The sequence below is a fragment of the Rhipicephalus sanguineus genome, chromosome 1, assembly GCF_013339695.2.
Source record: "Rhipicephalus sanguineus isolate Rsan-2018 chromosome 1, BIME_Rsan_1.4, whole genome shotgun sequence".
NCBI classification, from domain to species: domain Eukaryota; kingdom Metazoa; phylum Arthropoda; class Arachnida; order Ixodida; family Ixodidae; genus Rhipicephalus; species Rhipicephalus sanguineus.
Genome location: NC_051176.1, coordinates 77633714 through 77659697, shown reverse-complemented (window position 1 = coordinate 77659697; position 25984 = coordinate 77633714). Strand labels below are relative to the sequence as shown.

General features: G+C 44.9%; 1 protein-coding gene across 2 annotated transcripts in view; it reads left to right on the top strand.

The window, feature by feature from the left end:
• The window catches only part of LOC119393225 (band 7 protein AGAP004871), a 198146-nt gene that overhangs the window by 141780 nt on the left and 30382 nt on the right, over positions 1-25984 (top strand). For both annotated transcript variants that reach the window (XM_037660108.2, XM_037660097.2), the window contains exons 3-4: positions 24163-24235; positions 24960-25042. In XM_037660108.2, the coding sequence (XP_037516036.1) occupies positions 24163-24235; positions 24960-25042 (156 nt within the window). The remainder of the gene's footprint in view (positions 1-24162; positions 24236-24959; positions 25043-25984) is intronic.

The following is a 25984-nucleotide window of genomic DNA, read 5'->3' as shown; positions in this document are numbered from 1 at the left end:
TCGAATTCCGCGTAAGTTAACCAGAGAGAACAGACCGTTTCATGTACCCGCCTGCTTCTTCCAACACTCTACCGTTCACAGAATACAAAGTCTCTATAATGTTAATTTTCTTGATCTTGACATTTTTCATAGTCCACAATCATTGTTTTTATCCGAGCTTTGCACTGTTTTGACATAGTATGGCACAATGTACAAAGTCTTCCCTTCTCCGTCTTTCCGCATAGTTGTATATATGCAATCTAATTTTTCATTCCCCTTCAATATTTCTCGTGTTGTCTTATTTTACTCCTCCCCTTTTGTGTTCATTTCTCTTTGTCTACGTGTATTTGCTCTTTTTATTTCTGAAGACTGTCTGTATTGTAGTTTATTTTTATTGTTTTTTTTTGCGTGCGCCTGCACAAGGACCTTACGGTTGTTCCTGGGCACGTTAAATAAATGATTGATTGATTGATTATTATTATTATTATTATTATTATTATTATTATTATTATTATTATTATTATTATTATTATTATTATTATTATTATTATTATTATTATTATTATACTGCTTCCTAGGATGTCTGCAGTTCTGAGCAAAGCTAAATATACTCGTTTGAATGTGAGACGGCCGAAATAATTCCTGGCGTTAAAAGGAACACTTGGTGTAAAAATGAAACACATTTTCTTGAGTCCGCCTCCCAGGTATCAGCCGTACTATTGCCTAAAGTAATAATTGTATTGACATTGCTTTTGATGTTGTAGCCGCCTTTCATAGGCGAAAATAATGTCATTGTAGTAGGGTACGCAAATGTGACGCCATTGTGATTACAGAAAGTGCTGGAACAATTCAGAAGACCTAGTGATAATATAGGTGTTGTGATCTATCTATCTATCTATCTATCTATCTATCTATCTATCTATCTATCTATCTATCTATCTATCTATCTATCTATCTATCTATCTATCTATCTATCTATCTATCTATCTATCTATCTATCTATCTATCTATCTATCTATCTATCTCTGCGATTATAAAGTGTTTATTTATGGGCAGTCCTTCATGAAATATTGAACTATCAAAGCGTCCGTCGTGAATCCTTTCGAGGTTTGTTCTTTCCATTAAGAAATCTTTTTACTACAAAATGCTTTGGCAGAACTATCACGCTCTCCCTCTCTCTGTCGCAGTGCGTGTCCACAAAAGAACCCACGTCTTTGAAGAAAGGGAAGTAGCGTAAACAAAGGCCCAATCGACCCCGCGCGCAAGATCATCATCGATCTGCGTAGTAGACCGGCGCGGCCATGCAATTACTAAAGACCCCCGCGCTGTTTGCCGCTGCTCCTTGGGGACCGCGCGTTTAGCTGGACTGTAATTATTGATGCTCGACAAACAATGACGAGCGAATACGGCGACACGCTCAGCCTAAGCGGTGTATATAGGACGAGCACACATACTCGTGATCGTTGAGCGGGAACGCCGCTCGTCACACGTCGATGGCGTGCGGCCCACCACTCCGCGTGTATGTATAGTCGCGGCATGGGCAGTATATATGAATTGCGCGGCAACACCCCCGCGAAATCCGTCAACGCCCTTGAACGGAGGAAGCGCGGTGTTGTTATTGTCGCCCAGACAGCGCACGCCCGCTGCCCAGCCGGGAAACAAGTACGTTTACACCGACGGCCGTTTCCTGCGTTCTGGCGGACGACGCCTCCGACGGTCGGGCCTTCGCGGCGTCCACGCGCACGCCACCAGGACGCGCGGTCGCACGCTATACTGCAGGGCAGACAGCACAGGGTGAACACTCGTGCACACGCTAGGCCCGCCGCCGTGATCACGCCACGACACAAAAACGCTCTCTCCAAATCGATGTCGAGACAAAACAGACGCGACGAAAAAAGGAGAGCGCACGCTTTACTTACAATGATGGAACCTGTCGCTGTCACAGTTCTTTTTTTGTGTGTGTGTGAGTGTGTGTGCTATATAAAGGGTGTGCCGACGAGATCCCGCCGTATTCACGTTGATATTGAGTCCCTTGTGTAGGTGAGGCATGGTCCGGTGATGAGCGAGAAGCTCGCCTTCGCAATAAGGAGAACAAGCAGCGATTGGTTGCCGACGCGCCTAGGCGGAAAAAGAGTGCAGAACTGCGTCTCAGGGCGGCGCATATAAAGGGTGATGGATCACGCCTACAGACGGCGATAGATGCCGTTTACCAATTTGTCCTGTCGAGCGAAGTGTGGCTAATGGAGAGCGCCGTCCTGTGAAACACGTGAGAGCGAATTTAGCCGGGTCTTTCACTCTGTCTGTCGCTCTTTTAGCTTTCTTATTTTCACACGAAAACTCCAGCGGCATGCATATACTAGTGACGTGGCCATATATTGTCCTCTCGCCGTGGTAGTTTCTCGGTTCCTATGATGAACAGCTACGAAAGCAATGGAAAAAAAATTGTTTAAAACAAGTAGGAAAAAAAAAAGCAACGTAACAAAAATTCCTGTCCCCAACGCTGCCACATTAGCCTCTGAAAAGGTTGGAGGAGGCCCTAAACGTTGACTTAGGTGCTTGGGAGGGACAGTGGACACCTCGGTATTTGTGTGTCCTGGTGTATTCCTTGGGTTAGCTTTGTGTTTCGTTGCACTGCGGAAGCAGATCTCAAAGGCCGTGTAGAAAGAAGAGCGCGGTTGAGATCACATCACATCATGTCCTGGTGCTCTTTGGCCATCAAATGACCCTTGGCCAATAACCAACGTATATCATCATGAGATCTGCACTGCCAGGTTCCGCAACGATGCCAGCTGCTCACAAGCAAACCGTCAGCTCTTTCATTGGACTCATTCAATTAATTTTCAATAATTATCCTGACAGTTCATTGGAATTTAACTATTTATTCTCCGATATCCCATGTATCCAATATAGCTCTTAAAATGGCCCCTAACTCCCGTATTCTAGAACGTCCCTTCACGCTTCACCTTGACTTGAGAAAGTCGATGGGATCGCCGTCTCTAGGCAGAACAAGTCCCTGCATATCAGCGAGAACCTGCAGCGATTCTTGAGAACCGTGGTGTCATTATCACTCGAGCAGCGGCGCTGTGCTCAACTCGGTCACGTGAAGGACGAAATTCGAGTCGAGGCTTCTTTGAGAATACGGGGCTAAACCACTCCGAGTTCAAAGACGAGATAGTGGTTTCTTACCCGCCTTCACTACAATCCCTACGGGCGCTATGTCATCCTCGCCACTTATTTCATCATAAAACGCGTGGACCATGTCAGCGCTAAGCGTTGAGCATATCAGGATTTGCCGCTCTTCGGCCACACATTCATCTCCGCTTGCGCAGTCGAAAACGCACAAAACGAAGTGAAATCGTTTGATTTATTTATGATCACGCACGATAGACATGCGATACAAGGCAGACTGGGCGTACGACAGCATGACAAAGCTGTGTATGAGACAATTCCCAAATGATATCTATCGTATATGGACCTACCAAAAGCTTATTTCCTCATAAGGTCACGTGAACAGACTGCTTTTGTCACGAACTGTGCTGAATAGACTGGAAAAACCAGGAGAGAATGAAGCGGTTGTTTTTTTTTTTTTTCAGATGTTGTTTAGGGGCCCTTTAACTTGAACTTATGGGAGCGCCGGCCGCGAACGCGCCGATCGTAGGTAGAAGAGAACGATGACCGCGGGTGCGCTCGCAGCTCGCGCTCAGCAGCCGCTGGCAGCGGGAGTTGCGGCCGAGGCTCGGACCAGTAAAGATGTGTCCGCTGTTGTCTTGGTCTCCTTCCTGAGGGGTTCTGGGCTCCGAAACCCCTCCAAACTAGAGACATCAATTTCGTACCCTTTTTATTTTTTACAAGAATTTTTCTGAATATTCGGAAAACAGGAAGTGAGTGCTCGACAGGAAGTGCTTGGAAGAGAAACAAGAACGTCACTCGTTGCTCGTGTCAATAAAAAAAAACGAGAAAAAAAATTGGCCGCGTATCTGCGTGCTTCGCTGCAAATGTCGTCGAAAGACGATAGTCTTCTGCCATTTATGTTTTCCTTGCCTCCGACTGCGCCTCCTCTATGTTGAATCGGCCGCATCTGGCTGGCATTGATAAAATAGAGGAGGCGCTGCGTGAGATATGGACGCCATCTGGCAGTGGCGTCGGGAAACATGAGCTTGTGCAGAACCCAGGGCCACTGCCAGGTGGCAGCACCATATCGTCGGCAGAGGGCTTTTTCGTGCATAGCGTCGCATTTTCAGCGCAGCCTAAGAAACACTGGCAGGGGGCTTCTTCGTGCATAGCATTGCATTTTCCGCGCAGCCTAATAAAGATTAGGGTCTTTAGAATTACGCATCTATGTATTTTCTAGTAAAGGAACACACCACCTAATAAGTACGTATTGATGTTGCGCCTCAGGTATGCGTATTATTTGCTTTTTGATCGACAACATTCACAAGTAGGAACGCAGCTACCAGTTCAAGATGGCTGGGCGTTCAGCAAGTGCTTAAACTTTGGCCCGGTGGCTGAATCGTGTGACAGACAGACAGACAGAAAGAAAGACAGACAGACCAAAATTTCTGCGTTCAAGTATCCCAAGAAAGACTATCGTCCTTAAAACGCGCTCCACCTGACCGTTTTACCACAATATCAGAGTTGTGCTAGCACTGTACAGAATAACGAAGCAATGACTCGCGATGCGCCACTTGTTGCTCACGTTTTGGTCACGTGAAGCAGTGTTATCATAGCATTGTTTATCGATGTCATAGTCAACGTAAGGAGTATCATCCGGCAAGACAGGTATCAAGAAGTTGCAACGCTGCAACAAGTTATGATGACGTCATAGCCGCTATGTTTTTTGCCGCGTTCGCTCCAGCAGCCTACTTCTCGGCGGCTGCTCGCGAACCGCGCGGAAGTGCGTCACAGTTCTGTGTGTTGACGTGATCGAGCGCTGCACACGCTAGGTGGTGATAGTTGCACCCGGTGGCTTGTCGTTTTTGAAACTGAAACTGACACTGGTCGGTAATTAGGAGCCTGTAATTAATTGTCTGTCGCGCACTGCAGCAAACGATGTGCCGTGTTATGGCTAACAGGCCTCCAGCAACACATTGCAGCAAAAAAACACGAGGCAAAAATTTTTGTGTTGGTGTCCGTTTAAAGCCGTAAAAATGAACATTTCATATCAAAGTTCAGACGCCTTGTTTACCTCGGATGAGTGTGCTCTCAAAATTCCAGTTCACAAACTGCTGGTTAAGTTAACATCCATACGCGAGACGTGAAATTGGGTCCCTTCGATAACTAGTTCTCTATCAGGGGCCGGTTATAATACAGAGCTGAAACTACCGCTCTTACTAGCAGAATTTCAAGGAGTTAGAGATGTACTGCCTTTCCACTTTGTTCTTATTACTGTAATTTTGTATACCACTGATGTATCTTACAAAGCGTTATAAATCGAATTTTTCGGTTCCCATTTCACATTGAAGACATCTACAACGCTTACTTGTGTTCCTATACCGCCCCTATGCAGTGCACGTAAATAAATAAATAAAAATTTCCAACTCTCTCTTTTTTTATCAGAGCATTCAGAAAGACTCGCGTTCACTGCAGAACTTCGTTGAATGCTCTTGCGAGAGCCCATTCAGACGAGTGGGAGAAGAAAAATGCATTTCTTTCTTTTTTTACAGAAAGTAAGTTTCACATTAAAAAAAAAAAGAAGAACTTGAAACGTCGGTCGTCAAAAACGACACACCGTGCGCAGCGCGTTTCGCGATAATGGAAAATTATCTCACATGCACGTACATACCGCGGTGTCGAACAAGGCTCCGAAGTGTTCCTTCTTCTATATATGGTCGGACATGCAAAACAGGACGTTCTGAGTGAAATTAAAGAGAGACTGGAGAGGGAGGGGAGTATAAAGAAAAGGAAAAAAAAAAGGAAGTATACGATAGCTTGGTATGCAGCGAAAGAAAAGAAACGTAGCGGGACGTATGAAGGAGCAACATGGGGAACGCAATATTCAAGAATGGAGGGGCGCAGAGTTATGGAAAGCCGCGAGGTGGATTGCAAGGACGGGGTAAGAGGGCACAAAAAATATGTATAACTCGAGAAAGCGATGATGAAGGAAGAGGCACGGAAGAGGCGTGGCTGCAGTGCGAGCAGAACGTCTCTGACAGGAGCTTGAGGGAGCAAGAAAAGAAACTGTGGTGTACGCGAGCGTGTGTGCGTGTGTAGCGGTGTGGCGTGAGAGAGATAGCATAGTAGAGGGGTCGTATGAGGGAGGGAGCACGCGCATATTGCAATAGCGAAGTAGCGAAGCGCCTGAGCCGCGCGCTCGCGCGCAGCTTGTGCGACGCGGGGCCCAGGCGTAGGTCGATAACTGTCACGAGAAAGCCAGGTTCTTCCGGCTGCTGCTGCTGCTGCTGACGGAGACGACGACAGCGGCGGGTGCCGTGGCGACAGCGCCACCCTCTGCGCACCTATAGAAGAAGCCGACCGCCTACGCCGAAACCAAGTTTTGTTTAGGAAGGTGAAAGGACCATCCGGGTACACTAGCAGAGAAGGGAAAAGTCCGAGGGAGAAGGCGGCGAGAGCGAAATCAATTATCGCCCGGCTAGCTTCGTGAAAATCAATTATTGACGCGTCAAGGAGTTCAGAGGGGGGGGGGGGGGGGCAGGGACGCCGTGCAAAAGCGACGACGAAGAAAGGGAGGGAGGGAAGGTTCGAACGGGGCTCGCAAGCCTGTCGTAATTAGAAGAAATCGACGGACCCCGAGTACGGAAGCCCATGGAGGTGTATACCTAGAAGCGGCACCCGAACGGCAGCCGCGTGCCTTATATAGCCACGGGGAACCGAGCGCACGCTACCCAGTGTAGGTGCTGATGTTGTACCTCACACCGCTTAAAAAAGTTTAACAAACTTTCCTTCCTATACCGTTAATTGATAGTTTCCTTTTCTATCTCCTTGCCCCCCCCCCCTTTTTTTTTTTCAGATAGAGTATGACGGTGTCGAAAGCTAAATTTATAAACAAGGTATCTTCCACCCAGTCAGCAGTCATATTTTTAATCGTTTTTATTCCACGATCAGTGTTTTTGTTGTTTTTTTCGCAGGCTGTCATACGTGACGTTAACCGCACGCTGCTAACTTATCGTACAACCGCCGTACGTTGAGGAAGCTGTTGGGGATATCGACTCATGTTATCCTTGAAAAACAAAGGCTATTTTTGGCGCCAATTTTCCCTTTCCTTTTTTTGTTTGTTTATTACTGTAACCATCACGCCAACAACGTACCAATCACATCAATCTGCTTTTGTTTCCTAGATTTATTCCTAGGACGTGTCTCCGAATATTACAGTTGGTCCCGAGGGGTGCCATTAAAAAAAAAACAGGATGAGGCATACTCACAGTTCTGTACGTCTTCGTACATTTTATTCCGACGTTTCGGCCGCGGGGTCGGCCTTCGTCTGGGGATCTCCAGACGAAGGCCGGCCCTACGGCCGAAGCGTTCAGATTGTGACTTCATCCTAATCTTCCTGTCGCTACAACAGCGATATCGTCGTACACAAACAAGTGCTTGCAAATGACCTATGGCTGAATTCCTCATCGTTTAGTCCAGTTTGGTTTTCCGATGAGGACTTCGTTGATCCCCCCTTCGTTATCGATGCCACGTGACACCATTACAGCTGCTTCCTTTTTCATTGACTAGCTTTAGCGACCGATCACTGTTTGTCCCCTTTACTATAGGTACGATAATCCAGCGGGAGTGGCGTCGCGTTGCCTCGCATTAATGTGTGTTTGCTTATTCACGTTTTCGCAGCTTCCTTCCCGTTATCACTATATATTGCCTCTACCTATTTCCACAGTGAGGGGTAGCCAGCCCGTACATACAACGACTAAGTCCCAACCTTTTCTTCCACTTTCCCTCATCCTCCAGCGGATACATGCACCTGCTTTAATCCCCATAATACGGTGTCACAAGTGCGTCTCAGCCATCGTGAGCGCCAAATGACAGGCGAAAATCTGAACGCAAGCGAAACAAAACGCCGCTTGTGAAGGATCGGTCGGTGCTACAGCTATGCAGTCGTCAGCAATTACGCGTTGTTCACCATATCAGTCATCGGTGAACTAATCCGCGTTAGGTAGCATTAATATTTGGATGAGCTGATCACTAATCTAGTTTATAAACGACCATTGCACGTGTTACTGTTTTCACTCTCTGAGAGCGCTGATTTGCAGCATATTATGTTGTGTAAATTTTGATGGTTCTCACGGGAGTTAATAACGTTGAGTTTTGTCTACAGAAATGTGTATTATGGCGAGCTGTATCTTGCAGGTTGTATTTAATAACCAAGTAATTAATCAAAAGGGGGAGTGCGATAATCATAGTCATATATATGGGCAGAGATCAGCAATAAAGGGAGTACTTCTGTCAGAATTCGCACTCGATGCCATGCAAACTTCTTGCTTGAGGCATCCTTGAATGGTCAAATCAAGGATTATTTTCAACATCAAGTTGGAGATCCCTAGGCGAAAAGATGTCGCAGACATTTCTTTGCCACAGACAACTCTGTAATCCTGCTATACGATGCGCACGGAAAATGGTGAGACGGCATTCAAAGCCGAAGACATACCTATCTAATGCTGGTTTGCTCATTGTTGTTAACAGCAAACGTATGAGATCAGCTGTATACGTCCAGACCCGGCCGATCCATGTATAATTGGCGACTGTAGACGCGAATGCGAACCTGTTAGGACCACGGCTTCATAACATAATCTTTATCGCGAGGGGGATCTTTGACGAGAGGAAAACGCACGCGACGCACCGTAATCAGCAAATGATTAAAAGAAATAAATCAGCGCTCTACTGCATACGAGTCCGATACGTCGCGTTTCGTGAGGTGGCCAAAACCACAGCAAAGTTCTAAGGTCTCGCTGAATTCGAACCAAATGTCTGATTATTAATAATAGCAGTGCTGTCTTTAACAACCGTGACTGGGAAAGAAAGATATTCTGCTAAAATTTTCTATGAAGAATAACCGAGAGCCAGCTAAGCCATATAAGCAAGACTGTCATATACTTCGTGCTAAATGTACCTTGTAGCGTTCCCAATGGAATTCTGCGAGGGCCCAGCGGATGGGAACTGAGGGTGAGCCAAGACAGGAAACTAGCAGGTCCCTGTAGTATACCATCTCCCTGATGTCTTTGCTGAACGAAGGAAAACACCGGCACAAAACGAACTAAGACCGACAGCTGGGGTCTTAACAAAGCGCTGTCGCAGTGCATATAATGGGTGACAGCGGCGCCAATCCGACAGGTGAAAGACGTTCGTATACAGAGATTGCCGAGAGGTTCCGCAAGCGGGCTCGTTAACGGAGAGCGCCGTCTCGACACACGCGGCTTTCTTTCCACTGTCGCTTAGTGTACTCCTCTCCTTATATGTTTGTTACACTCTCGTGCACTTTAACTCTGAGCTCTCTGATCTCCGATGAACTGCCTACTGTTCACCCAAATAAGTTAGTGGTATAGACTATTTTCCGGACGGGTGTTGGTGCCGCCATATTGGACCTTGCCATTTTGTATATCTGACAACTAAACGAATAATGATGAAAACGGTTGAAAACGGTTTGGTTGGTGCATCCGACGTTTGATGACCTCACTACTTCACGTAGCAATATGCAAAAATAGGAAAACTTTCGCTCGACAGCCCAAGTTGGGAGGGCCCATGGCACTTATGTAAAATCGTCTTTAGGATTGGTAGGGTCGAGCTCATCATGTCAGCAATCTGCGTGAAATAAAGTATGCGAATACTGATGTAATTCGGGGTGGTGATTTCTTTCTTGCCTTCTTTTTATGTTTACCGATGTGATGAGTTAAGCATTAAGTTATTTTCAGTCTTTATCTCCCCGCTGCCACGTATGCAACGTTGTGTATACGGCGAAGTCTGGGTAATCCGGCCGAAGAACGACAAAAAAAATAAAAATTAGCAGTTGTAAAGAGCGCACGTAACTATATGCTAAACTAGATTCTTCAATTCCGCCCAGTACCTTAAAAAGTTCAGGACTGGCAGTTGTGAACTCAGTAGTGATGCAGTACTATCGATGGTACTATCGATACTATCGATAGTTGAGTCCACTCCACGTGGTTCAGTGACTATCGAACTATCGATGCTAAAAAAAGCTGTCGATAGTGCTATAGATACTACGTTTGATAGTGCTACCCTTAGTATAAAATCAACCGCGCGAACTCATTGCAGCATAAACTTGGTTCTCCAAGTGTGTGGTAGCAGGAGGAGCAGGCTGAAGGGCAAGAAAGTTAACATGCTTGCGCTCATCAACCAGAGTTCTTGGCTGACACATGATAATTAGTTTGAATTGTTCAGGTGTACAGAAAATGAGACCGTTACATTTGATGGTTCTGTGTGGCTTCAAATTTATATTGAATTTTGTGATTTCAAAATAAGAATATCAAGAACTAGGTTTGTTATTTGTAAGGTGTAGGTGGTTACTTATGAATATGAATTTATTGATGGACATATTCCTACATTTTCACTGCTTTTTCGCCACAAAATTGCTGAGTTTACTCATCAAGTAAACTGAGTATTGATGATAGTGAGCAATCGCAAATGCTTTTTGGCAATATCGCCGGCGAGCAACAGCATAATTATTCACAGCACTATTGATAGTAATGTCTGTAGTAATACTACCGACGGTACTGTCGATTGCACTATCGATAATACTATTGGTAGTTTCTCTACACAATCGACAGTTAAAAAAACTATCGATGCTATCGATGGTCGATTTGCCGATAGTTTTGCATACCTAGACCCAGCCCTGTACTGCAACAACACTTTATTCCCTATACCAATAACGTATCAGGTAGGAATCCTTCAGAGTACTTATTGGTGATGTTTGTTTTATATGTAACAGGGAGTTTATTTAATGCAGAGCGTTCATATGAAAGCTTCAATTGCACTGAAGAATAAAACGCCGAGAACGCTGCTAAAGTCAGCCTTCAGCCAGTGTGGACGTAAGCATAACTGCTGCATGAATTTTTAATAACTTGCAAATAACAACTCAATACTCATGCACTTTAGGTAACACTTTCTTTGCCAGAGAGGACGGCAGCCAATGGCCGCTTATAAAAAAAAAACGCTGAAATTTTGTTATTGGCACGCCTAACGTCACATGGTACTCCAGCTGCTTAAATTTACTAAAGTGAAACCATTGGAGCTGTAAAAATGCCTATTTGAAAATTTTCATGAGCTCAACTTAAAAGATACTACTAATGGCTTGGCGAACGTGCACATATGTACTTTTCGTTGTAGCTCGTGACTGCAGTCCAATTCGGCGAAATGTTACTAGGGACGTACCGTGGCTGCAGATTTTGGGGTAAGCTAGCTCTGACAAAGGGCAACAATCAAATATACCGATTCCCTTTCCGCGTCGTGTAATCGGTCCAACTCTGGCTTTATAGTAGATTGAAACAACCTATTTGGGAGCCGATTTAATGGATTACAGGGGGCGAATCACTCGTTTAGATGAAAGCGTTTAGTTCCTGACCTTTTGTAATGGAAATACGAGTGCGCCCTTTGCCCCGTTCGGGACGACAACAGAGAATGGGGCACGTTTAGTCGGGCACGTGGGCAGAATTCGCCAACATGGACCGCCTCGCTTGCCGCCATTTGCATGCCTCTATGGCGGCGAGCAGATCCCTGACAAGGAGAAAGAAGTGTTTGCGGGTTCGCTGACGCCTGCCGCTCAGTGTAGCGAGTGAACCCAGAACGTAGCGAGTGAAACCGTAAAAGGGCATAAGAATGCACCTTTGTAAACGCTCGTTTCCTAGGGATATAATCATGACAGCACACTTGTGACCAACTATTATGAATTGAAGGGTTAAACGGGAATGGTTAAGGTAGCTTCTGTCAATTCAGAACTCGCATTGAGTATTTATGCTGTACACTCTAAGAAAAAAAAAAAGAGTCCTTTGACTTCTTTCGAAGAGTCCTGACTTGTCACGTATATGAATCTCTTTAAGGAGGCACGTCAACTCTCTTTGGAGATCACTGTGCTCTCTTCGGAGAGTCGTGTGACCCACAAGAGTGTTAACATGCCCCTTTAAAGAGAGTCATATACGTGGCTAGTCAGGACTCTCCGAAAGGAGTCAAAGGACTCTTTTTTTCTTAGAGTGTTGTACACTGCAGAATGGGAAAACAGGCGTTCGTGAAAATATTTAAGAGCGGCTATTTTCATTGGGATTTTAGGTTGTTCAACACGTCGACAGCGGTGACAGGTACAAGCTATAAATGTATATGAAAGAAATGCGGCGAAAGATATATCGTTGTGTCTGCTATAATTGTGATTGTTCGTTCTTGTTGCAAATGTGTCTAACTTTATGAATTGAATATTCAGTATTCAAATAGGCGAACGAAGGTACTTGAGGACCAAGCGGCGCAACGGTTGCTGTACACTATCGTCATGTGTGGCATGTTCACATGAACTATTTAGTGTTATTTATTTAGTTCGGGTGAACATTTTTCTGTAGTTTTCACGTTATCTTGCGTTAGCGAGGGCACCTATGCGAATTTGCTTACTTCATGGCTATGTAAATTTCTGTGGTGCCATCTCCGGTGCGTTTTTATGCCCTTGGCACCTATTTCACTGCTCCACGTAATGCCACCGGTTATTTGTTATAAGCATTACCTGGCACGCCCTGTTCCTGATAAGAACATACATAACGTGTCTAACATAACACCGAAATTGCTCAAAAGAGTCAAATATCATGGCCTAATAATAAGCCGGTAATATTTTTCTCATTACTTCTCATACGAAATTTCTACCAGGCTATAACATTCCAAGTACATGATTGCCGATTGACAAGCGGCAACCATGTATCACTGTATCACGTCCATCCGGACCCATATGCTTCTTTCGCCACTGTTGGTCTTGCGGACATAATGCAGCATGCCATAGTTGCAGCGTACTAGTGCGAGTGATGACACTTTAGTGCAGTAATAACACAATCAGGAGCCGAACCGCAGCTGATCCTTACATCCCTGAAAAAAAAAGAGCAAGAAAGAAAAAAAAAACGAGCCGCTGAGTTTTCTTCATTAGGGCATATAAAACTAGTGCCCACGAGTGCCAGAAAGTATACTGCCGGCCGCAAAAGTTTGCGTGGTGGAGCGACGGAAAACTGCACTGCTGCACCACCTACCGTCCCACGGCGTGGTGTTGCGGCTATCGGCCGTGGCCTCCGCGATTAGCTTCGTCAACGCACCGTTGCCGGAACTAATCGCTCAGGCCTCGACTCATAGCCTCGACATCACGCTGTGTGACGGCAGGCGGCGCAGCAATGCAGTTTTCCGTCGTTCCACCACGCACTGCAGATCTCGCAAACTTTTGCGGCCGACAGTATTTGCCATGTTTAAATTGCCAAACTAATCGGGAAACGTTTGCAGATCTCCTTAATCAACAGCAGCGCTTGGAAAGCATGCATCTTTTATCAGCATAAAAACGAGCTACTCCCGAGGATCGGCGTTCATTTACTAGGAATGCCGAAAACTGTTGGACAACTTTGCAGGCGAGAAGGTATATTTGTCACCGAAGTGTGCGACGAAATGACATCTTCGTCGCCTTCAGGGGAAGGGTGGATAACCGATGGTATTATTTCATCTTTCTTTTGTTCTGAGGTCTCACTTCTGACCTTGTTTCCTTTTACTTTATTTCATATTCCACTTCTTTTGCCCTATAGCACGTTTATTCGTTTTGCTTTTTCTTTCAGCTTTCGCGCTGGTAATTTTCTCCCTGCTCCATTATGGCGCTTCCTTCTAAGCAAAAAAGTCTCGCTCCATTGTTTCTTGCGGTCTCAGTACAACGTTGTCTCTTATATACATATGCCCCGTGCCTATACTATGCGCACTTTGTTTGCTTTCGGGCTACTTGTTCCTTTTCTTGCTTTTATTCCCTTTGTTCGGAGCAAGATTTATCTTCGATTACATGTCCCGCTGAGTGGCAGTGCGGCATAGCTGCAGGCACAAAGGACAAACAGCAGCCTAACAACCAAGAGTGCCAGCACTCAAACTTCCCGAGTGCCTCCTGCGACAGGGTAACATGCCGCTTGCCGTTGTGGAGCCGAGGGGCCAGGGTCGAGTGTCGCGACCCTCCGCCTCGTTCGTTTTGTTTACCGTTCGCCGCGAGACTGTAGAGGCTGCGCCTGAGTGCGCCATTTTAGCCTGCGCGGCTGCATTATTCATGCGCAACGGAGTGCAGAGCCTCTGCGGTCGCAGGCTCTCTTGACGCACGGAGAGCCAGAGCCATACAGAGGGCGCGGCTCGTCCATCTCGACAGGGATGGTGGCCACGGGTTCCCGCCGCCACTCTGCGCACGTGCCAACCGCTTCCCGGAGTAGTTGCCGCGTGTGCTCATCTAGGTCAATACACCGCTTATTTCATTGTTTAAGGACCTTACGAGGACTATGTAAAATGCAAATGACCCGGAGGGCTGGCGCAAGCAGAGGCGTGTGCTCCACTCACTCCAGTAAGATGAAGTACCGTGTACTTGTTGTTCGACTAAAAGAACAAAAGAAAGACGCATTTTAACGTCACTCGCTGACGGCGTTGGCCTTCGAACAAATGAATTCATTACCTCTCGACCCATCGCGATGGTAAGCCACATCTGCGGTCAGTGTTTCGGTCGAAACGCCGCGCCAAACGTGCACTGAAACTTTTATTTTATGAAACAACGAAATTTCATTTCGTTGTCATGGTCCCGGAGTTACTTTGGGTAACTCCGGGACCCGGAGTCCCGGAGTTACTTTGACGCAAAGCAGTCAAAGCTTCTGATCATGCGATATATTGGGGAATGTGTAACAGCAAACGAAGACCATCAAATTTAACTCTGAGTGGCGTATTTCGTTTTCTTTATTTTTATATAACCGCTTTGGTAAGCCTGGTGTTCATATATTTTGGTTCTCCAGCGTAAGCTGTCGCAGGTTAATCTTTCGGAGTATTGTTAGAAGCGTTCTTAGTCATGCGAACTATGGCTCCGTAGGTTTCTCTTCATTGTCACAGCAAGCTGTCCATGGGTATTTTTTCAGAGAATACAGCTTTCGTTTTTATTAAAATGCGATGAAACTAAGATACCTGTCGTCTTTACGCTGTGCAATGAAACAAAATGTAGAGATTGCGGTTTTACTAAGCATAGCGCGAGAAAAACAGATATAAGCGCCAAACATCACACGCAAAGGTAAAGCGATCCGCTAGTGCAAGACTTGCCGCTTTTCCCCGACAAGATACACGACGCGACGCGCCTTTATTCAAATGTCGCACTTATCTTCACGGGGAGTTTCAATCTGACGTAACACAGCGGCCACGTTTTCGGCGGTCCCGGTGCGCTCGGGGCCTCGAAATACAGCGATGAATATCTCAAGTTGCGTGCGGCTTTTCGTATTTTTTAAAAAGGTGGATGCGCCGTACATTGTGACACCCTACAACTCTTTTATATAAACAACTCACCTTAAGTCGATAATTAAAATAAGAAATTTGTGTAATGTAGTGTTTTCGACGTAACTTTGGCAGCGGTAAATTATTTCCGTTTCGATGTAGATGACGACCGAGAGGCACCTGTCGTCCGAGAAGACGACAGGTGCCTATACTACTGTCATAATATTTTTTTATGAAATATATGCATTGTCTATAAAAGCAAACTTGTACAATCATCTCTGCTATACTTTTCTTTGCCCGTTTTACATGTATTTACTGGCCTTCCGATCCTATATCGCCGACAAGCAGAGAAAGAAGGAGGGCGAGAGGCGTAATATTGTTTGTATGGAAAATGTGGCATAAGCACAATGTAACGGATACAATACAACTATACATAATCACCATGCATAATCAACGTACATAATCGGCATACATAATCAACATAGAGTGCCAGCACTCTGCTTGCAAAATTGCACTTCCGTGCCCGCGTATCGTTAACATGATCCGGATACGTATAGTGCGGAATCAGAGGCCAACAGGCGATGCAAACTATGGAAGGGTGCAAAGGCTAAGCTGCGCTTACAGTATACAGATATAATAGTATACAGACGCTTACACGTATGTATACTATGAGAAAAGCGTGATCGTTGATATCTAAGACCGCTGCGTTCGGGAAAAGTAGAGACGGGGCGGTCATCTTTGCACAGGACGGCAGGAAGACAATCATTTGACGTGCTAAATATATCTAATCTATAGAGGCTCGTTTGAGGCATACAGTTTCCCACAACATTTACTGGACGGAACTGCGGCGCTGCGATCGTTGAGACACCATGGTAATAAGGGGTAGTACATGGATTTGCCTAGTCTACGTGCTTGCGGCTTGGAGCGCACTTGTGGCTTTGGGTAATGTTGTGTTTTTGGCTTTTCTTTTTTTTTTCGGGTGAAAGAATGACTCCGGGTGAACCTAGTGAACTGATTTGAATTGCTCAGCCTAAAAGGGTGAAGGAGGTGAAGGTGGTGAAATAGGACTGCTGAACGTTTGGTGAACTTCATCTTGCGACAAGGCGGCTGCAGGCCACACGGAGCCACATGGAGCTTAGGCAAATCCGTGTACTACCCATTATTCCCATGCTGGCTGAAGCGCCATGCGTTGCAGCTCCCATAGACACTAGCGCCAGATTACCCTGCATGAAATTTAGTGCCACGATCTTTCCTGTACTAGGAGCAAAGATCATGAAACTAAATATTTCTTAATTCGGTCATGTCATGTGGGCTCCCTGCTCACTGGTACGAGCATATAGCGATGCTAACCGTAGTGTAACGTTAGGAAAACCGAGGTCTCCCTTGCACGAGATAATTAGGTCCGATTCTTCAGGGAAGCGTCTAGGTGAGCTTAGGTAACTTGTAGTAGGCAGATCTCACTGACAATCACACACTTGTGGATCACCAGAAGTCGACAGCGACTGGCTGGCACCAGGCAACTACAATAAAAACGGCGTCATTTAGTCCGACTCACCAAATCTAATCTTATGCAGTGTATACCTATACGGTTCTTAACAAAATACGTTGCTGGGCTAGCTGGTTCATAATCTTCAAAATTGGATAGCGCGAACGGTTCGGTCGGTTTCGTCGCTATTGGCCTCGAGATCAAACCGAGTCGGCCCCTAGCGGGGAGCGGAGGAAACCCCGTAGTGTGGATGGCTTCTTGCGTCGTCTGCTACCCCCAACGTGATCGCATGTGTGCGAACGTCATGCACGTCCTCGGAGGACAGCTTATTCCGTTGTGTTACAAGGCTTATATGCACTCCCATAAGTAAGTGCATGCGCGTGTCGGTATGGCGCTAGGTGTAATCATTGTACCGTCCATTCGCCGAAATAATTTTAATCTGGGTATCAGTTTGTCGTTCAAGCACACCACATAGTGCGTTTGGCGTCGTCCTAAACAAAAGAAGTCTTAAATGTCGAGGTTTGAATGGAGAATTTTAGCGACATCATCTCGTGAAGTGTTGGAGATTTCGAAATTCTTGTGATACCGCAAATCATGAACTAGCGTCTGCAGAGGCCGGTCAGCGGTTAAAAATGACCTCAAGCCATTCACTTCTATAGCGGCACACTTGTTATTAGGAGTATAATTTTGTGACTGTCGTTTAATGGTTACGCAACGAGCGTTAGCTGCTCTTAAAGAAGGAAGGAAAAAAAACAAGCGGAAAGACGGGGAGGTTAGCCAGTCCTTAGACCGGCTGCTACCCTGTGATGGGGGGAGGGGTAAAGGGGATAAAAGATAATAGAAGAGAGATGCTACAAAAGAAGGAGAGCAAGAAAAGGAAAAAGGAAAAAAAAAGGAAAGGAGAATACGACACTGCTTAGAGTCTGTCTCTAAGACCAGTTGTCCGCAAGAAGCGCAGTAATGGTTAAGATGACCTTTTTATTGTACGGTCCTTGTCCCATTACAGAGAAATATTTATCTGTGCAAGTGAAATCTGGCGTTCTTGTTCATAAATTGTCTGCTAGAAAGAACAGCAAATGTAATGCAATATTACATGAAGATTATGCATGACACTGAAGCCATAAAATCGAGTTGCCGGTGGCTACAGCTTGGGAGAAATCAGTATGCAAGATCACCTGTTTACTTAGATTTAGCTACACTTTGAATAATACCAGGTGATCAAAATTAATCATGACGGTGTGCCCCACAGTCATATCGCGGTTTTGACGTAAATATCATCTTTTTTATTTGCATATTGTAACTTGGGCTTCTGTGTAGCAGTGTTATAGAATGAAGGAAGGTAGCGGACATTATTTCTTGAAAAAAATGCTCTGTGCGCCATTGCCCTGCAAGTAATCATAGAAAGCAACTTTTGTGCTGAACTTTTACATGCATCTTTTTATACTGTTACTGGAATAAGAACAAGCGTGTGCCAAACATCTTCATAGCGCAAATGCATTGTAAGCACCGTAGTTTGGCTGACTAAGCTTATTAACTGTGCTATATTTTATGCATAATTAAAAAAAGGAAACAATGCGGATACTTAATCATGCAAACAGAAAAGCAGAGTTCACAAGTTCGACTTTAACTCATTACGCCGAAATACAGGATTTTTTTCTTTGTTTTGGTAGCCGCTCGAGCAGGAAGTAAATACTCACCTGGTTCAGTCGCGCAAAAGCATTGCTGTCGTACTGTAGGCCGAACACAGTCTGAACACATACAAATAAAACTAGAAAAAACGTCGAGCTCAGTGCGAAAACACAGGACTGTCGCCGAAGGCCAGCACCCCATTCATCGGCAGAATGAGCTTTTCTCACACGCAATAGGAACGTTGGGCCGGCTTCGTGCATTAATGTGGCGATGGAGGGCGTATATATCACCATTAGGCTGCAGTCAACGCGCTTTAGTCACCGACAGTTGGTTCAAACCGCTCACAGCGAAGCGCCGCTGTGTACATTAGGATACGTGCCGCCGAGCGCCTATCCACACTAACGCGACGATGGCGCTGCCACTTGTAGCCCGATCCCGCGGCGGATAGAATAGCGCCTGGCGCGGTTGACGCTGGCCCAAATGTTGTACTCGCTCCAGCAAAGCTTTCAGGGTCGTCACCTTTTAGATCAGACAGCTAATCAATATTAAGGTGCTCACATCAGCCTACAAAAGGCCCGGCATGCTGGCCTAAATGATGTTCCCATTTGGAAACGCACGATCATATAACATAGACTGTTGCATACGAGCCTTATGACCTCCTTCTGCACATGCGACATGATTTCCTGTGTAGTTACTGCGCAGCGTATTGTCGATCACGTCAAGCAAATAGCGGACCATCTTTCTTTCTTTCTTTCTTTCTTTCTTTCTTTCTTTCTTTCTTTCTTTCTTTCTTTCTTTCTTTCTTTCTTTCTTTCTTTCTTTCTTTCTTTCTCCCTTTCTTTCTTTACCCCGAAAACCTTAAAGAAACGCCGCTACTGGCTATAAGAATGAATGATCGCTTACTCTGACTGCATTTGAGGAACTTGTACAACGGGGCAGCGCACTTTTCTTTCTTTTTTTTTCTTTTTTGCGAGCCGGTCCACTGCCGTCCTCCGAACGCCAAAGCTTTGCAGGCCAGATAAGCAAGTTGCGGCACACTTCGTGAGCACGCTCGCGCGCACGTTCCAGATTTTCTACAAAGCGACGGCGCGAAGCAAACGCAGTCCACCCGAAGCTGTGCCCTCCACCCCTCTCTTCCACGCTCTCAGTTTTGCGAGACTTCTTTTGCTTTCAAAACAATGCGCGATTGAAAGCGGGCGAGTAGTCGCGAACAATGGGGCCTTATCTCCAAAGACCACCGCGCGATACGCCGTTCAGGGCGCTGGAAAGGATCGACCTCTGGCCCCCCGCCGTGCCGCTGGTGACGATCAATAAAACGTAGCCACCATCGCAGACACAAAACTCGGCCGAGCGAACGGGCGCGATAAGGGGCCTGGTTTTAATTGACGCATACTCGTCCCCCGATTCTGCATTTTGATGTTCACTCGCGACTTGCACAGCGCGCTCGCTCTTATGGGCGCCACTAAAAGTCCCCTCTCTCGTTGCCCTCTCTGTCTGGCCGAAAGAGAAACCAGCACACTATTCGGAGTTCACGACACATCCCCGCTATATATAGGGCATATATATACGTATATGCTCTATAGCTGTCACGTTCTACTATATCGCTCGGAGAAGAGATTCGACAATCGGTTTCCCGGCTCGAGAGAACCGTTGCAAATGGAGTCCGACTCTAGAAAAAAGAAAAAAAAAAGAAAACGTCGCTGGGATACTAAGGAAGACAAAAAAACAAAACAGAGCAAAAAAAAAGCCATTTGTTCTTTGCAAGACGAATTTTTACGAGAGAGTAATTTTTTTTTTGTTTATTTCTTGTTATCCAAGTACTATTCTTCGGAGAGATCGGAAGCGAAAGGGGATTTATGATACCTTGGTCGAAGTGTATAAAACTGCCGTCAGCTTTATCTTCATTCTTTACTTATTACAGGCCCATCTTTGTATCTCCTTGTTGCCCTTGTACATTACGAATGGAGTGTAAGTTTTTTCGGCACGAAAAAGGATCTAAAGAGATAGAAAGCGAGTGAAAAAAGAAGGCAGTAAACGAAACATGGCTATGGTTGATTCAGGGGCATATAGATCAAGTATGCACGAAAAAGACCGCCTCGTGTCGTAGCTTCACTTGCTTAAAAATGTACCGTATCTTGTAGATTAGGCCCAAAACTCATTAAAAAGACAAATCTTTGAAAATGACAACCTTCTCTTATAGTGTAAGCCGACCACAACTACTACTAGTACTATTACTACTACTACTACTACTACTACTATTACTACTCATAATAATAATAATAATCAACCAATCAATCAATCAATCAATCAATCAATCAATCAATCAATCAATCAATCAATCAATCATTTATTTAACGTGCCCAGGAACAACCGTGAGGTCTTTGTGCAGGCGCACGCAAAAATAAAATCAATAAAAATAAACAATACAATACAGACAGTCTTCAGAAATAAAAAGAGCAAAAACACGTAGACAAAGAGAAATGAACACTAAAGGGGAGGAGTAAAATAAGACAATATGAGAAATATTGAAGGGGAATAAAAAATTAGATTGCACATATACAACTATGCGGAAAGACGGAGAAGGGAAGACTTTGTACACTGTGCCGTACTATGTCAAAACAGTGCAAAGCTCGGATAAAAACAGTGATTGTGGACTATGAAAAACGTCAAGATCAAGAAAATTAATATTATAAAGACTTTGTATTCTGTGAACGGTAGAGTGTTGGAAGAAGCATAATAATAATAATAATAATAATAATAATAATAATAATAATAATAATAATAATAATAATAATAATAATAATAATGAAATGAAGAAATAATGGTCATGCAGCGTACGGTAAAGCAGAAATGGATAAAGCGCCTATCGTCGGCGACACTGATGTTTGCATTGCAAAACCCGACAAGAAGGGCTGCTTATTTTCTTGTCGTTTGTCACGGACAAGTTTGCACTCACATGCTACAACGACCCCGACGAACTAACCACGTGGCTCATATGATGTTTGGATTCGGTCATGGCCAGGGATGCAGCGAAAGTGGTCGCGGAACCGTTCACGGTGTACCATAGCGACCACAAAGCGACAGCAGTGTACCAGAGAAACCACTACAATTGTCTTAACGCATCAAAACATTGCGTACCCGCCTCAGCAGTTGTATAGTGGTCTTCTACGGCAGCTTCGATGGCGATACAGTTTTGCAGATCCGGGATGGACGAGCAATGTTTTAAGAACTATATTAGCTACCTAGCAGCAAGTATTACAAAAGGTACCTGTAAGATTCCTGTAGCTTTTATTTATTTATTTTTGCCTGGTTTGACTGGCTTCTGTTTCTCATCCAAAGCATACAACCGGCGCACAGCTCGGCGAGCGCTCACTCGACGCCTCATTGAAACACTGAACATCGGGTGCAAATAAATGCTGACTGAATGTCGCGACGTCCTTGTGCACACCCGATGGCAGCGCAAACTTGTCCAATTATAGCATTGTTTACATACGGGCGTTCGCTCGATGCAAACTCTATAGCGTGAATCAAACCAAGCAAAGATGGAAGACTTGGGACCGTTGGATGCGCGCCGTCTCGTTCTCAATTACTGGCGACGCCATGATAGTACTGCACTTCCGCAATAGAAATTACGCTGACGGCATTGCCGACGCTAGCGTTACAATCGACGTAAGCTTTTTATTTGTTCAGCGCTTGCGCCGTGGGGAGAGGAGCCGGTGCGTGCAGTCCCTTCCGTACCGCTCGCAGGAAATGTTATTATACTTGCAGTGTCTGTGAAAGGTGTGGAACTTGACGCATTCATTTTTTCCCCTTTTTTGGCCTATTGTTAGACAGCCGTGTCTTTATGAATAACGAGATCGTGTGTTCTTTTATATGCGTCGGTGTTGCCATATTTCCTTGCTGTTCTTTCTTGCTTCATTCTTTCATTTCTTCAATTTTTAATCACTCAATTTTTAACTCGTACTTCTTAACTAAAATGGGCCATTGGGCGAGTTTTTCTTTTATTCTTCTTTCTCTTTTATGAAAACCACCTTATTGATAGAAGCTTGTCAAACATGAAAAAAAAAAAAACTTTATTGAGTGAAACTTGAGTCTCTTCTCATTTGAAAAAATATAACTTTATTTATTTATTTATTTATTTATTTATTTATTTATTTATTTATTTATTTATTTATTTATTGACACATACTGCAGCACAGTTGCAGGGCTATCGCAGGAGTGGGGACAAATAGAAAAAAACAACAGAGTCAGTAAAAAAGAATCATGTAAAGAAGCGACAGTCATATAAACAGAATTATACAAACAATAAGAACAAGATAGAATACAGAAAATGATTAAGGGTTATCGTTTACAGTGTGTTAAGGCATTCAAGAACTCGTCTCTAGGTAACGTACGAACAAGACTCTGTGTACTGTTCCACACTTCTGTGGTCCGGGGAAAAAAACTGTATTTGAACAAGTCAGCCCGCGAACGAAACATATAGATAGGTTAAGTACATGGCTGCTTCAGGTGAATGTTAATTTGGCAAGTCTTATCGAGGAATATTGCAGTGAATGAAGAAGACAGAGAAAAAGCTTTAGACATTCAATGTATCCTCGTTTAGAAATTGAAGTTAGACCAAGCTGCATTTGGTGGGATGATGGAGAAAAATTACAGTCATAGCATCTTGTCGATGAAGCGAAAGGCTTTTAACTGGACTGATTCAATTCGATTTACGTCGCCAATTTTATAAGGATACCAAACGGCGGCGCCATACCCTAGAATAGATCTTACGAGCGTCTCGTGTGTTAGTAATTTTGTTTCCTTTGGAACTAAACTTAATGATTGATGAGGATAACATAACCTAGGTTGTTCAGGGTTTTGTTGCAAGTTATGGTAATGTGGTTAGACCAGGATAAGGTTGTGGTAAAAGGGAGGCCAAGGAACTTACATTTTGAGACGCGCTGCACTACGTAATCATTAAATGAACAGGCAAACGTTGATGGAGGCGATTGCCTGCTAAAACGCATGGTAGCTGTCATTTGAAAATTATTGTTCATCTGCCAGATTAGCGTAGAAGGCTGATTTATAAAACAAACAAACGTGCATTTCATTCAGATGGCTGCGCTTCAGTAAGTGTGTCTTCTCAATTTCTTCTTTTAATTTGCGGATATATTTTTGAACACAGCAGTGTAAAATCCTCAGTGACATTCAAGCCGCAGTGTCATGTTGTGTGATGAACTTTTTTAACTGTGTATTCTTTTCTGTGCGTCGCTATTCTCTTGAAGAAAATGTCTCTCACCCGCTATCGCCGGTGTTTGCCAGAGAGCGGGAAACGTGACAAAAGCTGAAATGGTTGCACACAAATCTTAGAAGCTTTCGCCTCGGGAAACACTTAGCATGATGCTGCCTTCTCCAGATATCCTGCGCCCTATATACGCAAATGGCATTTGCTTCTATAGACATCGACGTTTTTTATAGGTGTTTCTTCGTTACTCAATAAAAACTTGATTTAATACATTTTCGTCGTCATGCGCGCATGAGCGTTCCCACTGAAAAAACAACGAAAGAAACGTGGTGCTGGTAGCGGCGACTGGCAGTCTTCGGTTACACAAGTTCTCGGAGATCTTGCTTCTGCATTAGCGGTGCCTAATTGTGCAATCTTTCCAATCTTGCAGGTAGTTCAAGAATACGAGCGTGCAGTCATCTTCCGCCTCGGTCGATTGCTTCGCGGAGGAGCCAAAGGTCCAGGTAAGGTGTCGACTCTCCTTACGTGACTGCCTCCAAATTGTGTGAATGAGAAGAAGGGTAATTGACCGAGGCGCCCGTTTTTGTCGGACACATCTATATGAATACAGCGGATAATGAAGCCAATGAAAACATAGCGGGCGTTTCATGTAGGTTTTTATTTTTTTTCAAATTGAGGCGCAATTATTATGAAGCGAAGGAATGTGAAAGCAGATAAATCATTGGCCAGCGTTGGGAACCGAACTCACAACCTCTGCATTGTGCCTGCTGCGCCCGTACCACTGTGCCACGGCGGTGGCGAGTCATATATGATGTGTAAAGTGCTTAAACATGGGAAGACACGTACATGCAATAGCATTATGGCTTAGTTCGCGTACACTGTGTGCAGGGCACATTGCGAGAGGTCATTGTAGTTGCGGCATTGCCGAGCGTGTCCGCAGTTTGCAGGAACCACGGGAGAATGGCGAAATGTTGAAATGTAGCGTGTGCGGCCAGAAAAAAAAAAGAAATAAGTGAAACAAAAAATTAAGACTTTCCGATTTTTCTAAAGTCTAGATTTCGGTAAAAACAAAAGCAGTCGGAATGTAAACACGCGAATAGCAAGACATCTAGAAAGATATCTATAGGTTTACTGCTGCTGAGAAAGAAAAAAAAAGCGCGTCTGTATACAATCTTGCGTCCCTCTCTCTCTCTCTCTCCCCCCCCCCCCCTCTCCCTCTCTACGCAGGTATCTTTTTCATCATACCCTGTATCGACACCTATTGCAAGGTGGACTTGAGGACAGTATCATTCGATGTTCCTCCACAGGAGGTGAGTGCTGCCTGGTCTCCCTCATATATAAAGTCTATATGACGAGCGCTTAACGACGGTCTCGCCACGATGCTAACTTTCGCCTTCCATTCGCGAAAAGAGTGAAGTGTTTTCGAGACTAACACATACAGGGCAACGGCGGCAGCTGCACCGCATTCCTGGCATTCCCAGCCTGAGCGAGCGTCTGGCGTGCCGACCAGTTACCAGCGCGAACTGTAAACGTCGCGTCTCGTCGTCCACTTTTTTTTTGCTGTATTGTATGCCATGATAACATTTCTTCGCGTCGTCTCCTTTTTTTTTTTTTACCTTATATTTTTCTAGCACTACACGCTATAGGGGTTTCATTCCATTCTCCGCACCTCAGAAACTCGTCGGCGCCGCCTTCTTCTATTATGCGCTGCGTCGCTCTCCTTGCTGCTAATTTTTACCCACCTCCTGTCTGGAATAGAAGCACGCCAACCACGCGTGCTGTTACTCCCCCAAGCGCCGTGTACTGCTATGCATGTTTGCGCCGTTTGCCCTGTTTACTTCGTTTGGTAAGCGTCGCGATGGGGGAGAGATGTTTAATAGCCAAGTATGCGTGTTGAACAACTAGAATGCCGCGCCAGCAGTTTCATGCGCGTAAACAAAAGGACGAAAGTAGCGATTAGAAGCTCGTCAGACCTTGCTGCGTTCTGTATGTTTTCTTTTTTCGGCAGTGTTTAAAAAAACGATATCGAACAAATGAAGGTGCTGAAAACATGCCGCACGATGCATGCTTACCGAGTCCACAAAGCGAGATCACGTTGTTTGTATACGTATGCGCATGCGTGTACAACCTGTATATGAACCAGTGGTATTGTGAAAGAACCCCGCACTGTTTGTCTCTCGATGGTTGTCTTACTTCGTTTGTGTTCATGCACGCCCGAGATGGCGAGATTCAGCGCATTAACAGTCGCAGGA